This window comes from Aedes aegypti, unplaced genomic scaffold (genome assembly GCF_002204515.2).
Source record: "Aedes aegypti strain LVP_AGWG unplaced genomic scaffold, AaegL5.0 Primary Assembly AGWG_AaegL5_hic_scaff_1884_PBJ_arrow, whole genome shotgun sequence".
NCBI lineage: Eukaryota > Metazoa > Arthropoda > Insecta > Diptera > Culicidae > Aedes > Aedes aegypti.
Genome location: NW_018735361.1, coordinates 1 through 17,014, shown reverse-complemented (window position 1 = coordinate 17,014; position 17,014 = coordinate 1). Strand labels below are relative to the sequence as shown.

Sequence of the window (17,014 nt, the reverse complement as noted above, 5' to 3'; positions counted from 1 at the left end):
TGTACCGGAAACGAATGAATTGAATAAGTTAGCATTGCTTTTTCTTTCCGAGTGATGATTGCTTTGATCGCATTTCACTGATCATTTAGAACGATTTGAAAACAATCATCATCATCGACTGAGAAAAGGCAGTGCTAACGTGTTCATTTTTTGTATTCATTGAAGCTCACGGTGGTGATCTTGGCTCACCCACAGTGGATTTACAAATGTGCTTCATAATTACCTATTTTTTACAACTTACAGTCGACTCTCAACATCTCGATGTTCTACATCTCGATATCTCTCCCTATGTCGATGATTTCATACGTCCCTTCCGTCTGCATACATTTTCACTCTCCATATCTCGATATCCTCCTTATCTCGATATCCCCATATCTCGATGCGTTTCTGTTGATTTTTCGTTCTCAATTTTCTCTCCGTATGTCGATATGATCAATATCGAAGGTTACTAGACCATAGTTTCAGGATTCAAAACAAATTTGGAACGCAAAATGACGTCTGTTTGTGTACTACTTTCTTGGCAACGGAGTGTTTTTCAATCTAGTATTCATCAAAAAATTGTTCTTTGTCTCGATCTCTCCATATCTCGATGGTCCCTTCGATATCGAGATGTGGAGAGGCGACTGTATTTTCGTAAGATAAATGGTTACTTTGAACGGGATTGACTTTTAGATATGCATTGTCATCATGTCTAGAAATTAAAAATCCGAAATTTTCATGCAAGCATGCTGTTCAGTGAAAACAATTCCCGAAATAAGAGATTTTCAAGAACCTCGAGATACAAACCTCAACCAAACTATGTTAAAACTTGCTCCATCATAAAATTGTGTTCGGCAAAAGTTCGTAGAATTGGATAAACTACTATGTAGAAGTATTTCCGATAAATTTTGATGTTTCGTTCGGTAGTTTTTTTTAAAAAGACACTACACGTTAATGCTTCCAGTGGGCTATTTTTGCCCTTTGAAGGAAGCAACACACTAGACAACGGACTAGCATACAACGCCCAGTGGCACAGTCGGAAGACATTCCTGTCGAAAAGTTTTCCGGCCTGAGGCGGGAATCGAACCCACACTGCTTAGCACGATGTGGCTAAATGCCTCGGTGACACTAACCGCACGGCTACGAAGCCCACATTTTTTTTTTTTTTAAAGAAATGATTAAAAATAAAAATTTATGATTTTTTAAAGCTTGAAAATAGCCCAAAAACACATAATCAATTTGAAGCACAACTAAATTTACTCTAAATTGAGTGAAATTTTGGCCAGTAGTTCATTTCGCAATGAAAAATCAAAGTATTGGTTGACTAGGCAGTTTCCAGACATTTTTGAAAATATGAATAGGTCTAATGTCCAAATTGTGTGTTGTGAAGTTTTTTGCGTTCAAAAATGTTCATGTCTATTAAAAAAATGTAAAATTTCAAAATCTTGTACGGTACAGTGTTGACAAACATCAATAAACTTCTAGTTCTAGACAAGGATTTGGACATGGTATAATCCTGAAAGTTTGTGAGGATACTTAAGATATATCCCTAAACTAGATTTCATAACCAAAACTCGTACCAATTCGTTGATTTGGTTGAAATAATTGAATTTCTGGTATATATCAGGAAATTGCTTAGGAAATTGCATACATTTAGGCGTTTTCTGCGCTATTCTTGAAATTTACACATTCATTATTTCTATAAATATTGTATTGTTAAGAATTTGGCAAGCATATTCGGATTCAGGGAGCTCAAATTTATTATGTAAAGTTGTTTTGAAAACTAATAATAATGGCATTGATAAGTAATCAATTTCACCCCGAAATGAGATCTCCCGATTTTTTATTTTAGACATATTTTTTAGCATCAAAATTACATTTGTTCGAAAATTTCGATACTTAAGTCAATAAGGCTCACCTCCATACTTGTTTTCCTGCATTAAGTTGTTTGGCATTGTCAAAATTATAGAAATCAGACAAGAAAAACCGTGAAAAGTGATCAATTTCACCCGAAATTACGGTACTCGGTTCGTGACCGCATCTCTCCATCCTCGGTGCTGCCCCATGCTCGGCAAATCGATACGCAGTTGATCCGTCCACGTAGCTCGCTACGCTCCACGCCTTCTTGTACCAATAGGATCCGAAGCAAACACTATTTTTGCAGGATTGCCGTCCGGCATTCTTGCAACATGACCTGCCCATCGTATCCTTCTAGCTTTGGCCACCTTCTGGATACTGGGTTCGCCGTAGAGTTGGGCGAGCTAGTGGTTCATCTTTCGCCGCCACACACCGTTTTCCTGCACACCGTTAAATATCGTCCTAAGCACCCGACGTTCGAAGACTCCATGTGCTTGCAGGTCCTTCTCGAGCATCGTCCACGTTACATGCCCGTAAAAGACTACCGGCCTTATGAGCGTTTTGTACATGGTACATTTGGTGCGGGTGGGAATCTTTTTTGATCGCAGCTTCTTGTGAAGGCCATAGGATGCCCGACTTCCACTGATTATACGCCTCCGTATTTCACGGCTAACGTTATTGTCAGCCGTCAGCAAGGATCCAAGGTAGACGAACTCGTCGACCACTCCGAAGGTATCCCCGTCTATCGTAACACTGCTACCTAGGCGAACCTTTTCGCACTCGGCCCCACCAGCTAGCATGTACTTTGTCTTGGTTGCATGCACCACCAGTCCAACTCTTGCTGCCTGGCGTTTCAGGTGGGTCTGTCACAATGTCCATATCATCCGCGAAGTAAACAAACGACGACGACGGAAGATGATCTGTGAGAACACTTTGTAGGCCGCATTTAGAATGGTAATGGGTAGATGGATTTTCCCATCTATTTAGAAAAAGGGACGTTATTCATGGTTTTTACGAGTTGATTTTTTCCATATAAAAATTGGTCTCCTCAATCTAGTCATCAAGAAAATCGATAGCTAACATACCCAAGCAACCAACAGTTCGGATTTTACTCGAATAGTGAACTCAAATAATCACTTCCAGTAGATTTTTAGTTCTAATGAAACTAGGGAAAAGCACCAATTTTCGACCTACAAGAATTCTGTGCCAATTTTTGGATTTTTATAAAAGTAGGCCATAATCGTATGAAAGGGTCGAAAATTGGTGCATTTCCCCTATATCGCTGAATAAGGAGCCTCTCTAGCCGACTGGTAAGAGTCCGCGGCTACAAAGCAAAATCATGCTGAAGGTGTCTGGGTTCGGATTCCGGTCGATCCAGGATCTTTTCGTAATGGAAATTTCCTTGACTTCCCTGGGCATAGAGTATCATTGTACCTGCCAAACGATATACGAATGCGAAAATGGCATTTTAGGCAAAGAAAGCTCTTAGTTTATAACTGTGGAAGTGCTCATAAGAACAGTAAGCTGAGTAGCCGGCACTGTCCCAGTGGGGACGTTAATACCAAGAAGAAGAATTAGATATCGCTGAATTAGAGAACATGACGGATACTAAATAACAGAACTGGATTCTCGATAAAGTAACTCATGTCCTTATCAACAACTGAAAAGCTTAGAACTAGAACTTGTTCTAGTCGAACTTTTTCCGTACTTTATTTTGTTTGTATGGTGTTCAGTTGGAGCTGCCTGACAGCTTAACTTGTCAAGGCTGAACCCTCGGTCTGGCTTTTGCCAAGTTTCCCTCTACCAGAACCAATACTCAGACGGACTAGGCTATGGTGCCCACATGAACACTGTTTTTATTAGTATTGTGACGTGATAGTTTTTTTAAAAATACCCTTGCTTCTGAGAAAAGGAAGCATTGTGAAAATCAGCAGCTCCATCAGAATTTGTTTGAAATAGTAGTGTAGTAGTGTCATTACTAATACTGTCTAGTCACAATGGTTTTGAATAATTTGTCGTTTAAGTGCTATTTTGATTACTCCTGTCTTTTACATAAGATTAGAGGCTAATCTTACTTAGATTCAATTGTCGTGAAGTCTTAACAAACTTAGGCTGTTTAGTAGTAGTTCTAGTTAATTTCATTTTTTATTGTTTAAAGTATTTATTGGTCATTACGTTCATATATCCTTAAAGAAAAAAGTCACTTTCCTTGTCTGGTCAACAATTTCTCGAACCTAGCAAGTGAACCCTAATGATCGATCTCAGCGTCTTACTTTCCATAGTCATTTTTATAGTGAATATTTAAGAGTAAAGTTACCTTAGACTTCTATAACAGTCTCCTACAAGATTCACTTTTTGATGGCAAATGCAATGCTTCACAACGCCTACTTTCTACTTGTAAATTTTGCGAAAATGAAGCTGGAATTAGATTATTTTTACCGTTATTACAAAAAAGGTATTTCTTTTTATAGCAATTAAAATAAGATTGTCGCCACTTATTTGTACTCAGTGAATCTACTAGTCATTTTCCTCAGAATAATATTCCCTACGTCGTACATGATAACGATGTGTCTAGCTAGCTTATAGTAAGAGTGGCTACGGATCATTCTGGTTAGCAAAAGGTAAACTGATCGTCACCAATAGTATTAATGTCTACTTCGAATAGATTAATTATTTGGGCATCAATTCTATCAATGACGCAGAATGTCCGTTGGATCACATCCGAGATATTAGTGCGTCTATGCCATATGAATTATGACGCGGCTTTAAGCAAAAAAATGCCAAAATGTGATACCACCACTACAGGTTACGCCTTTGGTTTCCATCATATGGGCAAATTGATTATGCCCTACCATCGCGGCAAGGTCACATAACCAAGGGGAGGGGACTTTTTCCGTACTATATGGTACTTAAACATCATTCTACTTACAACTTGAATGAACTTTATGTAAACTGAAGTTTGACTAATTACTCAAACAGTGAGCTGCTTAAGCCAAAACATGCCCTTTATCTGATTTTTAGGTTGATTGGGTAGATCCAAAAAATTAGAGATGTACCGAATAGCACTATTCGGCTTTCGGCCGAATACCGAATAGTTGAGAAATTATTATTCGGCCAAACGAATATTCGGCCGAACATTCGGCCGAATAATGACTCAATATTCGGCCGAATAAAACCGTTAATTTCGGTCGAATAACACCTAGTTTTTAAATAGAGATAGCTTCCACGGTGAAGAATTGATCGGAATGATCGTTTTAAGCTTTTGAATCCGTGTGAAGAAAAAACAAAAGTCAAAAGCTCTGAGGATTTATATTTCTAAAGTAAGGGATTTGTATCTTTTTGATTGCAGTTTTGATCCATTTAACTTTTAAAGGAACTAGGTTAATACGCTTTATTTCTCATCCGACTTCTGGAAGTGCTTCATATTAATTAGAGCAAATACATCGCATAGGGTCGGTGTTCCCTTAGTAGACAGTCCCCTATAATCGCACTAGTAGCTTTTTACGATCGTTTTTCTATAAATCGTTGCAAAATATTTTTTGACATGAATGTCAGGAGTTATTTATCTAAGTACCATTGATTCACAGCTCAATTTTGTTCAAGAATTGATTTTTTGCTTAAAATTCTAGCTCCCTTGCACCTATAGTACACCTACTGTTCCTATAGTAGAGAAACTTTGTTTTTTTTTTTTTTTTTTTTTGAATAAACATACGATTTTGATTTTTTTTTGTTTTCCCTACGCCGTAAAGCTATTAGAACAGGAATTAGAAATAGGTAGTGCTACTATAGTCACATGTGTTCCTATAGGCACAAGCGATAATAAATGCAAAAGTTTGAATTTTCGTTGTTTCCATATTTTTTACAAAACCAAGGTGAAAAGCACTTTCAGTTTACGTAAAATAATGCCACAATACAATCCATGCAAGATGAGTGAAATATTGAATGGCTTGTATATTGAGCAGCATCGCAATGCCGTAGAACGGAAAAATTCTCACATTTTTAAACATTTAGTATCAAACTCCATCCATGGAATCCACCAAAGGGAAAATTTGATGTATTATCACTTGAATAAATTAATCGTTTTTTTTTTCTAATTTTCCTTCGTATGAAACATAATGTTTTGTTACAATTTATTTTATTTTGTTATTATTCGGTCACTATTCGGCCTATTCGGCCGAATAACAGATTTCATTATTCGGCAGACCGAATATTCGGCAAAATCAAAATAATCGAGATATTCGGCCCGAATATTCGGCCGGCCGAATATTCGGTACATCTCTACAAAAAATTCGTCGATCTGATGATTTACTTGATTTTGAGATAGGTAATTGCATGTTTCTAGGGATGTTTGGTTTTCCCTCAGATACTTCATACTGCTATATCTCGGTCAAACATCATGCGATCGGCGAAATTTTTGACCAAGATACAGCAATGTGAAGGGTCTGCGTGAAAAGTGAACATCCCTAGAACCCTGCAATTCCCACAAATTCAAGTAAACATGATGGGCAAAGATTATTGAACAAAAATCGATTTACAGATCGAAAAATGAGATGTTTGAATATTAGGTTCATACATTTTTAGTATCACGACAACTTTTATCACAGCATTTGGAGAGGTCATTAACAACTTTTTCACACACAAAAAAAACATAGGTCTGTAGAAAAAATTCATTGTAGCATTATAATATTCCTCCAATGTTGGTAAAATACGGATTTCTTTCATATTTAGTTAAACACAAATCTGAAAGATCTGATGAACAGAAAATATTTTTATTGTGTCGATATAAAATATCAATGTGAGTATCTTTTGCAAGCAATATTTGTGTGTGTTAGCTAATTGAGTAACGACGTGTGTTCTTTTTTTTCAATCCTGTGAGTCATTTGCGGGCTGTTCAATAACGATAAATACTATGAGAATAAATGATCGATAAAGGGTATTTTTTTTAACTCAAACACACGTGTCAGGAATAAGTAAAATGTGATGCTGTGTAAGTTATTATTCCATAAATCATCGATGTATATTATTCAAAGAATAATACCTTAAATATAAGTCACGTGTAGTTAACGCACCAATTGTGTCAATATGATTCGAGCATTTCTGGTCATGCGGTTCACTACAAGAATATCTCCCAAATTATAGCATTCTTACCGATAATCTTGCTGTAAAAGCCTTCTGAAATCTACGCAAAGCAATAAACTTCAACCTAAAATAACCTACATTTGGAATATTGTCACATCCACAGCAACATTTATAGTTCTATGTATGCTTATCAAACTATAGTTCACTTTTCTGCTGATAGTATCTTCTAGACATTTAGTTATAATAAAATCAAACAATAATTAAAATAAACAAAATATAGTTTTCTAACGTCGTTGGACTAGTACTTAATTGCACATAACTTAAAAAGCTGTGAATGTTATGACTGCTTGCTAAATAAACGAACAAAACCTAAACTATAAAAACACGAAAAATAACAACAACACAATGCACGAAAAAAGCCTCTTCGCTAGTAAAACTTTTGATCTTTTGGCTGTGCGCTTTAAAAAAATATGCTCAACTTGAGTGCTTACAACTTAGTAATACTTTCTGGCCGTGGTTGGACGAGCTATTCCTGACGTGCGCGGCCTAGCCGTCTTGGCTCGCATTGGCTCGGTGACCGAATCTGTATTGTAACTCAAATAGACATGCGACAGATCGATCAGATCCGTCTCTTTGGTGTTGACCTTCGGTTCGGCAACGTTTTTGCGCATATTGTTTCCCGTGTATGCGACGCACTTTAGCTGCCACTCGCCGATGTCCTCGTTCCAGTGGGTGAATTTTTCGATCATGTTCTTTGAAGTTTGAAGTAACGTAAGAATTTAATTATGTATTGTGTAATGAAGGTGTGATTTACCTGATATTCTTTTGGAATGTACGAATTGATGACTAACTCACAGAGAGCCAATTCCCTTGATAGACTTCGAATGTTTTCATAAATGCCTTCCTTTTCACGCTGCTGTTCCTGTTGTTGATCGGCCAACTCAGACTTGATGCTCATCAGCATCGACATAACACGTTGCAGCTTTTTGGTTTTTCCAACACATTCCTCCTGGAGAGAGCTGTACCGTTCCTCAATATCAATTCGTTCGGCTTCAATCTTTTGGAGATTTTCTTCAAGCTCCCGTTCGGTTTTGGTACGACGCTCCAGTTCTGCCATTGACTTTTCCAAAAGTACCTCCTGTGCCTGTGCTTTCTCCAATAAGTTTTCACCACCAACAAGAATTTTGTTTTCCAGGGACGAAAGTTTCGCCCGAAGTTGGTCTTGCTCGGATCTAAAAGTAGTAATATAATGAATGAGATGTTTCAAACTTTGAGAACATTTGAAAACCGTACTTAGCCCGCTTAATTTCTTGTTCGTTTTCAATTGCCTTCTTCTCCAGCAATTCCTTCTCTGCATCAGCTTTTTCTTTCTTTTCTTTAGCTCTTTCTCGGCGTTTCTTTTCCTTCTTCTCTAAACGCTCTTTTTCCTTGTCTTCATCGATTTCTATTTCTTCTTCCTCTTCCTCGTCATCATCGTCAATATCTTCCTCGTCTTCATCTGTACAAATGCCATTGACAAAAGTTCCCTCTTCCAATTGTCGTTTGAGTTCCTTAATTTCCTCCTGGAAGTGACGCAACAACGCATCCTTCGGTTCCTCATTGACGTGAGCCAGATTCTGAATGCTTTTGGCGCGACATGCATAGCGCAATGTTGATATTGTTTCAACATAATTTGAATCTGCCGGACTAATACTCGCACACATAACAGTTTTACTATTACCTCCAAGAGAATCTTGTAGCAATCTGGTAAGCTTCGAATTACGATATGGAATGTGAGTGCTTTTCCCGTCAACCAAGGCACTGATCACATTGCCAAGCACTGACAGAGACAAATTAATCTTTGTAGCTTCCTTCAGTCTTAATCCTGAGGATTGTGTTTTGCTCTGTCTTTCCGAACCAGCCAAATCGACAAGCTGCAGCTTTCCCATTTTAACATATTGCTTACCACTCTCATCAGTTTCACTAGATTCAATTGTGATCGAAAATATAGCATGAGAACGCGAAGACTCCGAATTCATCTTGGTCGCTCCAACGACACGGTTTTTGTTTCCCAACTTCATAATGTTATCCAAATCATCCGCATTGTGAACCACATAACCACTCAAATCTTTTACGAACACGCCAATATCTGCGCGCTCTTTCACTTCCAAGCTTTTGTTGAACTCCTTACCGAGTAAATCACGAACCTCCTCATTATAGATTTCCATATAACTTACCCGCACCAAAAACTTTTGGTTCTCCTTAGCCCTGGCAATGTGCCCAAAGATATGGGCAAACGTGTTCGGTATGATACCCTTCGTCTGCGGAGAATCCGGATTACCAGACATGGTATAGGTTTTGCCGGTGCCAGTTTGACCGTACGCCAAGATAGTCCCATTGTAGCCTTCCAGTACTTTGTCGACGATCGGACGGGCGGTATCAATGTACAAATCGATCTGCGTAAGGTAAAGAAAAATGTAAGGTTAATTAGTTTTAGTCCAATGTAATTAATGTAAAGGTGTAAAAGAATACGATAACTTAATGCAGGCCTGCCCAACCTTTTTGGCTCTTTTTCGACATAAATGGTTGGTGCGTTCGCAAGAATTGATCGATATGAACAAAATTAGTCAAAAGTCTTGTTTCAATAGTGCATTCAACAGTAAGACGTTTACAACGCTTGAAGCGAGATAAATCTTTGATAATTTAATGTTGACGTTCTTGCTCAGTGACCTCTATCCCTCTCGTAACTAAGGCGGACGATCGAATTAATTAACGCCCATCCTGTTTGTAAATTTCTTCCACACATTCCATACGCCCGTTCTAGATGTTGGACGACGATGTTCCGAAACGAGATGACCTCTAAGTTCAATTCATTTAATTTTGATCCCCCGTTATGGCAATCATTTCTAATGAAGTAGCACATGTCCATATAAACGTCTAACTCATCCCATGCACTTGATGAGGTTTACATTTCGTCTAGAACGAGCGGAATGGATACATGTTGAAACGATTGGTAGACTAGTCGGGGGCCTGAGACGAGACTCGCGAAGACGGTCTTCTTTTTCTGTGATTGCTGAGTTTTTTTCTTATTCCACTTTGTGCATACCAATTATGCGCATGCTGTTCAAATCCTCACATGAACCTCTCAGCAAAAAATGATTAAGTTTGCATCACATCGAATCATAAATAGCCATTTGAGTGAAATTTCATGCCAGCAAACGTAGAAGACATTAGAAATAATTAATCTTCTGCTTAGATTTATCAGCAACTGCTGAAAAAAACTGCTCCACCGACTGAGGTTTTTAATAACAGTTTACTTTGAACACAATACTTTTCACTTTTTTCAGCCATAAAAACGGTGGGCTGCATTTGACGTTTCGTGAGAGGGGAATCTGGGCTGCATATGACGTTGATATTTTTCCTCTTCGCGAGTCTCTCTCAGGTCGGGGCGATTCATTGCCTGACATCAAATGACATACTGTCACTGACCTATTTAAAAATTGCCTGAGTAAAACGTGAGTGTGTATATAATATCGTACTGATCAATAATATATGAGGTATGAGGGCTTCCCTTTTACGTTATGAATGAAATGCAAAAAAATCTGAAGAATCTAGATGCTTTACTAAACAGAATGAAATAGGTACACATAAACGCATTGATATTTTTTACAAAATAGCCAATATAGTCTTGTTTGAATGCTTGGATCTAAACTTTTTAACAGATTAACCTGAAATTTTAATCACAGATGAAAAAATATTTGAAATCATTAGAAAACAACAACTTTCAGAAACTTGTTTTAGGTATGGCATCGAACATAAAATTCCTCAATTCAGATTTTTTTACATATAAATTAAATTTACCTGCTTTTAAGATAAAGACGGCTTTTTAAAAACTCAAACAAACAGCATTGCAACGATTTCTGTCTTTTTTTATACTTTTTTCAACGTTTCCTCCACTCAAAATAATCCAAATATCATAGTTACGTAAAAAATCACGTAAATTCCTAGAAATGATTTTTTCTTGGCTTTACCTGAATAAGGTAACAATCACCGAATCATAGCTCAAGTCATTCTTACTGTGGCTAACCTATCAAGTTTGCGTGGAAATTTCGTACATAGATTGATTTATCCTGCAAGTGTTCCTTATATGGTTCATTCTGTGTTATGATGGCGTCAGTCAAAAAACTTCAAGAGTAAGCGGAATCAGCTATTTTATCTGTTATTAATTAGATTAATCTAAAGGTAAATTTTGTACTTGTCGCTGATAAGCTTAAATTGTATTGTTTTAAGAAAACAATTGCATCACTTCTACTGAGAGGGATCGGAATTAGACTGGTAAGCGGCTTTGATAGTCTGGAATTAGACCAGTTTTTTTTCTCACCGAAAGTCAAACGTGTGTAAATCATCTATCGTTTTTTATTATTGATTCACCTCATTTGTCACATTCTTTCATTGCTACAGGAACGACACCCACAAATATCCGGCAGAAAAATCCATTCTCGCTTACATCTATGAAAGGATAAATTCGCACCTAAACTTAAACGTTTGGCACTGAAATTGAGACAGGGCTTTAGGACCCTATTACCAAGCAGTGGCTTGAAAACTAAGTGTTTCGCGACGAAAATGTTTGATCTCTATCAGCCAGCTAATAAAAGTTGCATATTATTCACTTTAGTTTCATATTGTTGTTTCATTGCAAAAATGCATCATACCGATTTCAGTTAAATTGTACTGGAAACTTCATTTAGCTTCCATCAATTCCCTTGTTGAATCATACGAAAATTTTACGTAGCTTTTACGAGGATCTCCGATAGATTGAGAATAGTTCATGGGTTCACCGGTTCATTCTGTGTCACCTACGATTCCCGTAAAAGCTACATAAAAAGTGCGATGGAAAAAAATCACGTAGGGTACAGAAGCACTTGGGCACTTCCATGATTCACTTTGGACGTTTACTCGGAAACAAAAGGCTACACACTCGGTTACCAATGGCTTTTAGGGGCGAGATCACAAGTTACGCGAGAAATGAATTCGTCTCAAAATGCGGCTGATTCGGAGCTGCCGAAGAGATTAGCCTGCAGTTCTTAAAGGAAAGCTGCCGAAGAAAAACTCCCCTGATAGTTCTTATCAAGGAAAAAACTCAATCAAATCTGTTCTCACCAGTCCACAGTGGGACGGATTGGGGTTTTAGGAGGAAAGATGGAACTCACGCCTTCAATTGCCTTTCACGTAAAAATGATGTTCTACAAAGTTGTTCCTATTATAAAAACAATTTTTTTGGTCGGAACGAAAATTAGGGTGGCCCTTTGTAAAAAAAGATAATCATCAAAACTTTTTTATTTTAAGGATATTTATGTAGTTTGTTCTACAAAGTTGAAGATCGGAAAATTTTAAGCTAATTTGACAAAAAAAGTTTTTCCTAGCACAAAAATTGACCGTTTTAAAGCATTTTTTGCTATTGATGTAGGGTGGCCCATCAAAAATTGGTTTTGGTGCTTTGTTTTTATCCTTAAATTAAAATTTTAAAGTTAATTTAAGGGATTGTCAACGATGCGTACATATTTTTAATGACGGCCTACTTCGTCCTAAAAAAAGTGGAGTTAACGAAGAAATCTTCAGTTTGTGTAGGTAACCAACAGGACCACAGAACAATTTACCATTTACCGGTAACCAAGATAGTGGAGATACGCAGAATTCAGTAACAACTCTGTTTTTACTATATTTCATGTATCTTTTTAAAATTATTACATAGTATTGTCATTTAGTCACCACCAGTGCAGGACTTGCCATATCAAAAGGTTTCTCCTAATTGATAATACTATTTCCGTCCGGTTGTTTGACTTTCAGAAGCTCACCGCGGGCTGTTGGAGAAGAATAAATGATTCTTCTCCGTGATTCGGACCTGGTGTCCACGAAGTCCTCATCCAGCCCACGAACTGTTCGCTTCTTTCCCACCCGTATATTATACAGTTAGGTATTTTATTAGACACTGCCACCCACCGCAAATTCTCATTTGTTTTAATAGGATGGACCTAATTTTTGTTTATGACTGACTTGTGGTGGTAAAGTGGGTGGCAGTGTCTAATAGGAGACTTGACTGTATTACTAAATTGTAAAGCGTTTGAAAATCAGAATAATGATGTAATGCAGCAAGAGAAGAAACGTATAACATCCGTTTCTAGTTATTGCGACTGTTCGAACATACGGGGCCTGGATTGAACCCATAACCTTCTGCTCACCAAGCAGAAGTGGTAGTCATTAGATCACCAAGCTCCATACTTATATCGTATATAAATAAAAATGAAATGGTGTTTGTAAGTCACGAAATGGCACGGGTTATCTGATTTTGAAAATTCTTTCACTGTTGTGGTCATCACTTGTTCCACCGTTTACGTGAGTACAAAAAGTTGTAGATATTCACCAAGATAGTCGATCAAGTAAGACCAAACGGAATCGTCAGTTGGTTGTCATGGTTTGACGAATAGAACATTACTCAGCAAATTGAAGGTCAAGTGACAGTACAAAGTTAGTCGGAACAGCCGAGGGGGCAACTAGTTGGGCTGTAGCAATTTATTTTATACAATACTAATAATCCAAAATTAGCTCTTGTAATGCCTTAAAGCGTTTGAGTCTTTGAAAATTCAGATAATTGGGAAAGACTTTGGGCGGCATGTAAGTGCTATTTGACATTCAAACATTTGAACATATTCAACGGTATAAGAATGCCTAATTTATCAATTGTAAAGAAGTGCTTTTAACAGCAAATACCTAAAAAAGGGCGTAACTTCAAATTTCATCTACCCTTTCATAAAAAATTCTGCCGAGAGGTTACGAAAAAACCGAAAAAGAAATCAAATTTGAACCAAATATATTTCTTCTAATAATCACGGCCAATGAAAACCCGTTTTAATATCTCTGATTTGCTTTGAGCTTGTGGATTTATATTATCTAAATGGTGTAACTTCAAAAAACGGGGCCCTAAGTGTTTTTTATTGTTTACTCAGACATGCAGCCTTAGCTATAGAAATGACTGGTGAGCACAAGATTTAATAGAGATCTCCTTTTTTGGGAAGATTCAAATATGACGTCCATCGTTTTTCGGGGATTTCTAACCCCCCTCCCCCCTCTGTCATGCTTTTTCCAATACATGCACTGTCACACTTTCGTAAACCCCCCTTTTCTAAATGATGGACATCATTTTTGGATGACCCCTTAATGCATTTAAAGGTGGTGAACGAACTGATCATCCGATATGTACCCATCTTTATTTGATTGGCGGTTCACGAAATTCACGAAAAAATGTCACGAAATGGCTTACGAAACGGGTCAATAGATTTGAATGATACTTTCTCTGCTTTGTTCGTCAAGGGTTCCGAAATGTTAAAGCGCCGGTCTAGCGTACACGGAGTCGTGAGTTCGAAACTCACTAGAACGCGTATTTTTTCGCAAATTCATGTCTCAATTTGTCAAACGAACACACTGTGTCTTCTGATTACAAGTTCCCAAAAGTATGGTGTAAACCTCTTTATTTGTAATGTTGAATGTCAGATCTTATTAATTTATGCAAATGAAAATGATTGTCATTGAAAATAAATAAAGATAACTTGGCATGTCCCCAAAAAATTGCCCTTTTTTACCCGACTTGACTCAGTGACCCACCGGAATAACTCCGGTCACTAGAATATTACTGAGTTCCTCTGGCCACTTCTAGAAACAAGATATATGTGAGTATATTAACAAAAAAAAAACATTTGAATTCGTAAAGTATTCGTTGAGTAGTGAGGGTTTAGCAATTTTGTTTTCACTCAGGCCTATAAGGTTTAAAACTAAGTTTGAGAATTGTTTTTTTTGCCAGCTTTTGCACTTGTATGATATTCAAAAAATATGCTCTAAAAGTCACATTTCCGTTCCACAGAGGTCCAGTTGCTCCAATTCGCTCCCATAAACCGATGGAAATCCGGTAGTGCACTACTCTTCACACAGATTTTTTTTCTTTTGGAAAAAAATATTTTTTGGATATTTTTAACTTAATTTGATATAACTATGGAAACAGTACGGGAGTAACTCCATTCGCATAAAGACATGCTGCATAAACATGTTTGATGATTCAAAGTAAGAATGTGCTAGGAAAATCATAGTTTTTGAATATTTGATAAATTAGATAATTTGGACCCTAAAGGATCCGCAAAAAGTAAAATAGAATGAGTATCAAATTTGCTGAACTAGAAATATGTTTTTGACATTAGTCACAAAAATTGGACTGTTTTAAAAAACTCTCAACAGGGCCACATACAAAAGTTTGTTTGTAACATACTTAGCTACCATTTGTAAGTTGAGCCCCCAAGTTTTCTGATGCAAGTTAAAATTTGGGACACCCCAATGCACATGTTGGAATACGTACTTTCATTGTCAAAAATTGAATGCTCGTTAATGTGACTAATTATTCTGTTCAAATAACTTTTTTAAAAGGTTTACTGATTGAGTACAATTGTGGTTCGAGGATCAATAGGAATATCTCCGAAACCAGGAAAACAAAAAACTACAATCAGGAAGAAACCTGAAAAAAAAACTATTTGCTGGTAGAGCAGATAACTTATAATAAGAACCATTTTCAAAAAATTTGTTTCTCATTTCAGAAATACGTCTTACAATACTTATGGAATAAATGATTTGGTAGTCTATCTATTAGCAATCCCCATACAAATTTTGGAGGGCTTGTGTAGTCTCAGTTTTCATCTGAATTAGCTCAAATTTTGGGAGGACACTCAGTCTTTGATATAGAAGCGAATGAGCGGTGTGAACTTGGGTGTGAAGCAAAAACCATGTTTTGATGTTTTGTTTTGTTTTCTCTATATCTAGGCAGTTAAATTAAATTCAGCCAGAAAGCTATCCACCTCTAAAAAGCTCAAACGTTGCCCTGTTTACACCACCGTATAATATACCAAATTTTTACTATGTAGTAAACAACAACAATTTAAATACGCATATTATCGGCCGATTATGATCACGAAGATCGCTGTGAAGCCTCAACAATATTCATTCTAGTTCATTTCATTGACCGAATCACTGCCTGCCCGTACAACAGTCAATAACATAAACCCAACACAGTCACATCTAGTTCATGCGACGGCGAACAGGAGAGAAGATACCAAGCATGACCTCCCCCTCGATCGAATCCCAAGGCACAGTCCATCAACATCACCCACCGTTCATCAGTTAGTGTTTTGAGCGCGTTCTTCGATAACGGTCAATTCGATCGAGTTGCCGCGTGCTTTTTCCCGGACGTAACATTACCTTACACATCGCGTGCAGCAATTCAATCACGTTAGGTTAGTTATTTTCCTTTGTTTTTTACAACTATGCCCCATGCTGGATCGTCTCTCCAGACAAGGTAACCCCTGGTGAAGACATAAACAGAGCCTATGAGTGGAAAATGCCGATATGGGTGTGTCTCTGTGTGTTTCTCAACGGTCAAAGTCAAAGTCGACGTCGTCAGGAAGAGGCTCCTGGACGAGGGAGTGAATGACTTGACAATGGTGAAATATCAATCAATTAAGTTAGTTGGAGAGAAACGTTTGAAGTGCACACTGAATTCCACAGAAACAATCCGATGGTCATAAAAACTAATGTGATATCTATTTGACCTATATATTTTACAATACACATCAAATGGCGCGAAAGCAAAATTATGAACTGAAATCGATAGCAGCCAAAGAACTGCTGCTAGAACATATGTTTAAAGAAATGAAGCAATCGTTACAGTCGTGAGTGTCCCGTTTTTATGTAACACCTACATGCGTCTCGCGCCTCGTATTCTTTTGTTTATTTGTAACAGTTTTCTCAAATGATTAAAAGCGGGTCCCAAACGAGTTTGCTCGTCGACGTCGTCTACATAAACAATGCATAATATCGCGTCGTGAGGCTTTCTCGTGTTGCCTCCACACTACTTATGCTGGGATACCCCCAAGGGTAGGGCATGAAACGTGAATGGATTCTATGCTCCGAACTGCTGCTGCACGTGGCAATGACAAAGCACACACATTTCCTTCGTCTTTTATGTTGTTGTACAAGTGCGCCAGGAGAAATTCGTGAAACGGTCGTGGTTTTCTAAAAGATCAAC

General features: G+C 37.5%; 1 protein-coding gene across 1 annotated transcript; it reads right to left on the bottom strand.

The window, feature by feature from the left end:
- Positions 1 to 6,586: 6,586 nt before the first annotated feature.
- Positions 6,587 to 9,350, bottom strand: LOC110680817 (kinesin-like protein KIF3A; the record flags this gene model as incomplete). The annotated part of the gene is given in 3 exon segments (XM_021856592.1): positions 6,587 to 7,667; positions 7,730 to 8,147; positions 8,209 to 9,350. Coding segments are annotated over 3 exon segments (1,818 nt in total), but the record flags the coding sequence as incomplete, so codon positions are not given.
- Positions 9,351 to 17,014: the final 7,664 nt, after the last annotated feature.